The following is a 7,117-nucleotide window of genomic DNA, read 5'->3' as shown; positions in this document are numbered from 1 at the left end:
ATCATGATCATAAACAAACAAGGAATTAAAGAAGAGTTTAGCATGTGCATACAAGTATTGGGAAACTAGTATGATTGATTATTGCTCAATTGCATTAGATTTTATTTAATTGAAGTTTTCATCTAATACACTTTGTGAAATATTTTGAAATCATGAAAACCTTGAAGAAGCAAATACAATTAAGGCAAGAAAAGAAAAAGGGAAAGAATGAGAAAGCTGAAGGCTCTGAGTACCAATGACAATTTTATTGTTAAGTACTTGTGGTGTTTATGTATCAAGTAAAATACTTGAAAACAAAACACTTAGAAGTCAAGGCTAGGCTCAAGTACAAAAAGCACTCCCTCAAAGCTCAAGGTTCTGAGCATCAATGATTAGAGAATAAAGAGATGAAACAAATGAGCTTAATGAAGTTCTCTAATTAAATGCTTGTGGTGCTTGTGTATCAAGTGGTAATACTTGAAAACAAAGCATTTAGAGTCGTAGCTTTGTTATCAACTCATGGGGCAAAGCACCCAAAAGGAGAAGCTAATAAAAAAATCAAAAGCTTGTTTCAAGGAAGAAATATAAGAAAAAGATTTCATAAATTGAGCTAGATAGAAGTATCAATCATTTACATTTATTTTGTGATTGTAACATGCTTAGAAAACTAGCTTACCATGAACATTGAGTTGCTATTCTTCTTACATTGTTGCGATGACATGTCACCATGTCATGTTTTTCTATGTTTTTTCATACAAGAAATTGATAATTAGTGCTTAATTATTGCATTCTTTTGTGCTTAAATGGTATATTTCCTTGTTCTTTTGATTTTATAAATTTTGTAGGAAATAAGAAGAAAAAGAAGCAAAAGAGCACAAAATAAGCTAAAAAGAAGAAAAAGAGAAATTTTGGGCACACTTTGAAGTGACCAAAAGGGTTGGAGGAAGGTTGAAGAAAGGGGATGGCAGGAATGGAAATAAAGGCAGCATTGAGAAGATCACGTTTGAGTTCACGTTTGCCTCAAACGTGAACTTAAACGTGGATAACAGCACAGCCACCCTGGAGGAGCTCAACGTTTGCACCAACGTTTGCCTCAAACGTGAGGTCAAACGTTGGCTAAGGAATACCCTGGGATGAGCTCAACGTTTGCGCCAATGTTTGCCTCAAACGTGAGGTCAAACGTTGGCTTAAGAATACCCTGGAGAAGGAGCCATGTTTGCGCCAATGTTTGCCTCAAACGTGAGGTCAAACGTTGGCTGAAGATTGCCTTGGGGAGGATCAAGTTTGAGCTCACGTTTGACCTCAAACGTGAACTCAAATGTGAGTGACAGCAACCACCCGTTCTGCATAACGCCATCACATAAAGATGTTTGAGTCAACGTTTTCCTCAAATGTTGACTTAAACATGAATGATCCCAGAGTCCATAGTGCAAACAAATTTCTTCTCAAGACCAAGAGCAATCAACAGAGGCTATCTTCAACCCAATTCCATCAAGGCCATCCGGATCCATTCTTCCTCAAATCCAAATCAAGCTAAGCCCATTATCATCACTCAAAGGCACAAGAGATAGTTAAAATAGGAAATTCATTTAATTGTAATTTGTTTTTAATTTCACTTTCATTTTCATTTTCACTTTGTAAAGCCTATATAAAGGCATCACTTCCATTTCATTGGGAAGCTGGCTCCACTAGGGAGCATTAGGATTAGAGAGCTCTCTCTTAATTTTCTTTTTTGTTTTGAATCTTTGGTTGAGAATTGAAGAAATTCTGTTTCAATCTCACCTTGAGAATTCTCTCTGTTTGCTTGTCTGCATAATTTCAGTGAATTGTGATTTGAATCAAAGCTCTTTTTACTACTTTCATCTCTATTTCTTCTTCAATCTGTTTGCTGTTGGATCAAGGAAGGAATTGAGATCTAGACTTGTTTTCTAGTCTCATTGAGCTCCTGAGATCTTCAACCTCTCATTTAGATTTTGTAATTGAGCCAAGCTGCTTTCTGTTTTGATTTTTCAAGTGATTTTCCAAATCTGTTTGAATCTGCTACATCTTTTACTTCTCTGTTTGATTGCTATTTACACTTCCTTGTTTGATTTCTTGAATCCCAGCTCCCAGAATCCTTTTATTCTTCCTGCAATTTAGATTTCCAGTTGCTTGAATTATTGCTTCCTTTAATTTCCAGCACCCAGTCCCCTTTACATTCACTGCAATTTACATTTCTTGTCATTTTAGATTCTGTCAATTTACATTCCTTGTTCTTTAAGTTTCATTCACTTTACTTTCTGCACTTTAATTTTCCTTGCTATTTACTTTCTGTTGGTAACATTTCATCCAATTTCACTTCAATGTTAGCTTGACTAAACTAATCACCCACTAAAGTTGCTTGATCCATCAATCCCTGTGAGATCGACCTCACTCTAAGTGAGTTTTACTACTTGATGCGACCAGTACACTTGCCAGTGAGTTTTAGGTGTTGGAATTCTGGTTCCAACCCATCAATGAGAAGTTTAGGTTAATTAAGGATTCAGATTTTAGTCCACTTGACCAAACATAATCCTACCTTGACCTTAACCCCATTACAACCCTTATAAGACCTCTTGATATGTGTATTTGTGCATTAAATTTTTCTTGATTGGTAGAAGAAGAGCAAGCTTTAGAAAGCAAGGTTAGTAGAGAATTGAGAGAATCGAACCTTAAACACTTGAGTGATTAGAGTGTATACACTTCCAGTAAGGGTTCGATGCTCGATTCTTTGTTCCCGGCTTTCATGAGCTACTTTCTTCTTGAAAGTTTACTTGTACTTTATTTTGCGATTTGAATTAGTGTAATCCAGTTTATGTTTGTCTTGGAGAATTTGTTTACTTTTAACCAAGTAGGTAGAAGTATTTATGCATGTAGTTGCATTCATATAGATAGGTCGCATCTCATAAGTTTCACCATTCCTCTTCACTCTTTTGGTTCTCTTGAGCTTAGCATGAGGACATGCTAATGTTTAAGTGTGGGGAGATTGATAAATCCCATTTTTAGGATTTATCTTGTGCTTAATTTAGTAGATTTTAGCCTTAATTCTCACACTTATTCATATAATTCGCATGTTTTATATTTTCCTTCCTAATTTTGTGCTATGATTAAAAACATGCTTTTTTGGCCTTAAATTTGCTAATTTTAATCCTCTCTTATTGCCATTTGATCCCGTGATATATTTGTTAAGTATTTTTAGGGTTTATAGGGCAGGAATGGCTTAGAGGATGGAAAGGAAGCATGCAAAAATGGAAGGAATACAAGAAATTGAAGGAATTGCTAAGCTGTTAAGCCTGACCTCTTTATACTAAATCAACCATAACTTGAGCTACAGAGGTCCGAATGAGGCTGTTCCAGTTCCGTTGGAAAGCTAACATCCGGGGCTTCAAAAGGATATGCAATTTGCCATAGTTGCCATGTAGTTAGGCAATGCGCATGCGTGGATCACTCAAATGCGTGACCTTGCAAAAGTTCATCGACGCGTACGCGTGGGCGAAGCGTATGCGTGACAGAGCCACGTGCTGGACGTATCAGAAAATGCTGCGGGCGATTTCTGGGCTACTTTTGGCCTAGTTCCAAGCCCGAAAACACAGATTAGAGGCTGCAGAGTGGGGGAATCAAGGATTCAACATTCATTCACAACAATTTAGGTTTTAGATGTAGTTTTCTAGAGAGACAGGCTCTCTCCTCTCTCTCCTCTCTCTAGGTTTTAGGGTTCTTAGTTTTATTCCTTTTCAAATTTTGAATTTTACCTTATTTCAATTTAGTTTCTCTTCTACTCTTAATTATTCTAGCATTCTAGTTTATCTATTTTCCTTGTTGATAACTTTATGTTGCTAATTTAGTTTATGAATTCTCATGTTAGATTTGATTTCCCTTTTTAATGCAATTTGAGGTATTTCATATTTATTGCTCCTTTCCTCATTTGTTATTGTTGATGTTTGCAATTGGTTATTTAGATTTAATATTCCTTGCTAGTTTTCTATGTTTCTATGTTGCGCCTTCCAAGTATTTGACAAAATGCCTGGTTGGAATTTAAATTAGCTTTTTATGTTCTTAGCTTAGATTGAGTAATTGGAGACTCTTGAGTTATCAAACTCTTTTGTTGATTGATAATTGAAAGTTGTTAGTTGATTTTAATTTCACTAACTCTAGTCTTTCCTTAGGAGTTGACTAGGACTTAAGTAATCAAATTGATTTATCCACTTGACTTTCCTTCATAGTTAGAGGTTGACTAAGTGGGAGCAATGGACAATTGATGTCACAATTGAGGAGGATAATGGGGATAGAAATTCTAATTATCAATCCTTGCTAAGACCTTTCTTAATTATTATTTTATTTCCTATTTATTTACATTACTTGTTTCTCATTTCAAAAACCCAAAAAGATACAATCTGATAACCAATTATAAGTAACATACCTCCCTGCAATTCCTTGAGAGACGACCCGAGGTTTAATACTTCGGTTACTTTTATTGGGTTTGCTTAAGTGACAAACAAATTAAATTTGATTGAGGTTTAATTGCCGGTTTAGATCTATATTTACAACGCGATTATTTTAGTGAAATTCTTTACCGACGATTTTTCCCCTGTCAAAGACTGAATGATTTCTATTGTTGTCGGCATTAGACATGGAAGCTTAGTAAATTTGTAGGCCTTATTTTATTCTTTCTCTGTTAGTAAAATGAAATGATAGTTCTGTACTATTGTTTAATTTGGACCATAATTGGACATTACAATCTCTGCATATGATTAATCATTTGCTAAACTGATTCAGCCAGTGATATGTTTGTAGTTAACCATGATTATTATATCCGATTAAATTCATGGTTAAGTAAACCATGGCTGAATTTGTTAGGAAAAATGATCCAACTTTATGATTCAAGCTGAGCAAAGCTATCCTTTTCACTTTATTTTGGTTTTTGGTCTCTTATCTAGATTTATCCCCTAGCTTTTTTTAATAACATGTTACATTTTATTATTGCTCTATGTGGATTTTATGAGGATTGATCGTCTTTGGTCGAATTCCTTTTGTTCTTCTTTGATAAATTAGTAAAGATATATTCATTGAACAAGATATATTGGAATTATAGTTCATTTCCATTTCTATTGAATAATCACCAGCAAAAATAAAAGTCTTAAGATATATTCCTTTTTATAATATTACTTTTAGCATAATTATAGGCTTGTAGCATTTTTTTATTGTTTAGATTTGTAACATGATTTATTACTTTTCAAGAGAATTTTATGTATCAATATTTGAGTTTAATAAAATATCTCATTTTGTAGTAATTAATTTCAGTATATTATAACTAAAAAAAGCCTTAAGATTTTAGTGGCAATAATAATGGCAACTAAAAGTGAATAACATTATAATTTTAGAATAATTTTTAGTGGCTATATAAATTGCCGATAAAATAGATTTTGGCAGCAATAGTAATGGCTACTAAAAGTGAATAACATTACAATCTTAGAATTACTTTTGGTGGCCATATAAATTGCCAAGAAAATGGCCACTAAAAGTTATATACTTTTTGTGGCCATTAAAAAAGTCTTTACCAGCAAATGTTATAATTGTCGCTAAAACCTTTTAGCGGCAAAGCATAAGACAGCTAATGTCTAATTGCCGGTAAATGTATTAGCGGCTATTTTTATTGCCGCTAAAAGTAAAATAAATGGCCGCTAAAAGTGATTTTTCTTGTAGTGATAGACCCTTGCTTCAACCGTAAGAATTCCAACTCTCTGGCCTCCTTTATTGACTCATGAAAGTACTTCTTGTAGAAAGCTGCCTGGAATAACATCCATGTAATGTCCATATTTTGTTGGTGTAGCTGTCGGCGCTCTCCTTGCCACCATTGCTGAGCTTTTCCCACTAGTTGATAAGTCGCATATTCCATGAACTGGTCATACGGTACATGTTGAGTTCGCGAGGCCCGCTCCACAGCTTGGAACCAGTTGTCTGCTTCAGTAGGGTTTGTCGATCCATTGAAAATCGGTGGGTCAACTTTCAGAAAAGCAGGTAGAGTTCTCGGAACACCCTCTAAGCTATCCTCAGCACCCTCTACATTTTCATTTATGACTGATTGCTTTATCCGCCGCAAAGCATGAGTAGTCATAACAGTGCCCGCTTGAATCGTGTTAGCTAAGTTATTCATCGCCGCCATGAATTTAGTGTGATTATCCATCGATGGGTTACTTTCATAATCTCTCCGTATACGTGACCGACCTTGTCCGCGAGTAGCCATTAGGGTTCCTGTCTACACCAAGCAGTCGATATCAAGGTAATCAGTTTCAATATCAAAAGTTTAGTGCTTCAATTATCCAAAAAGGCACTCACAAACAAGCATGCTATGAATATCAATGAGATAACCAAAATAGCATGAAAGAAAAATGACCCAGAGTATGCAATGAAGCACAATCGGTCTATCCCTCAGGCTCACGAGGATAAACCGCTCTGATACCACTAAATGTAACACCCTAATTACCTTAAGCCTTACCTCGCGTTATAAAGCAAAAGTTAATCAAAGGTTACGACAGTTCTAAGCTCATACGTATAATGTATAGGAGAAATAATATAATCTAGAAGCCTGATGAAGGATATAGCTCAAAAACAGGATTTGAAAATTACAAAACGTGCACACGAAGCTAAAAACTTAACGCACAAGATATAGATATAATATAACAAAAGATAATAGTATAATAGTATGAGAATCTAGCCACAGCTCGCAGAGTTTAAGCCAGCTAGTTATTGATGCGCATAAACTAGTTATGCTACGATTTAGGAAATTGCACGATCGGCAAAATTCCTTCCGGCAAGTGCACCGGTTATCGTCAAGTAAAAACTCACATAAACTGAAGCTTAAACGTGGATATAGGAAGGGCAGCCCTGGAGGTCGAACACGTTTAACCTCCAGTTTAAGGTTAAACTGGAGGTTAAACGTGGAAATGGAAGGAGGCATCCTGGAGGTTAAACGTGGAAGCTTAGAAGAGTAGCCCTGGAGGTGTCGAACACGTTTAAGCTCCAGTTTGAGGTCAAACTAGAGCTTAAACGTGGGAATGGAGAGAGCAACCCTGGAGGAGAGTTCTTGGTCGAACACGTTTAAGCTCCAGTTTGAGGTCAA

At 35.6% G+C, this 7,117-nt stretch overlaps 1 protein-coding gene across 1 annotated transcript; it reads right to left on the bottom strand.

Moving 5' to 3' along the window:
- LOC107633247 lies at positions 5,084 to 6,181 on the bottom strand. The gene is made up of 2 exons (XM_016336886.1): positions 5,709 to 6,181; positions 5,084 to 5,102 (listed from the first exon to the last, which is right to left on the bottom strand). The coding sequence occupies exons 1-2, from the start codon at positions 6,179 to 6,181 to the stop codon at positions 5,084 to 5,086; spliced, it is 492 nt and encodes a 163-aa protein (XP_016192372.1).

This window comes from Arachis ipaensis, chromosome B03 (assembly GCF_000816755.2).
Source record: "Arachis ipaensis cultivar K30076 chromosome B03, Araip1.1, whole genome shotgun sequence".
Lineage (NCBI taxonomy): Eukaryota > Viridiplantae > Streptophyta > Magnoliopsida > Fabales > Fabaceae > Arachis > Arachis ipaensis.
Note: the sequence above shows the minus strand (reverse complement) of the source record. Positions and strands in the feature narration are given on the sequence as shown.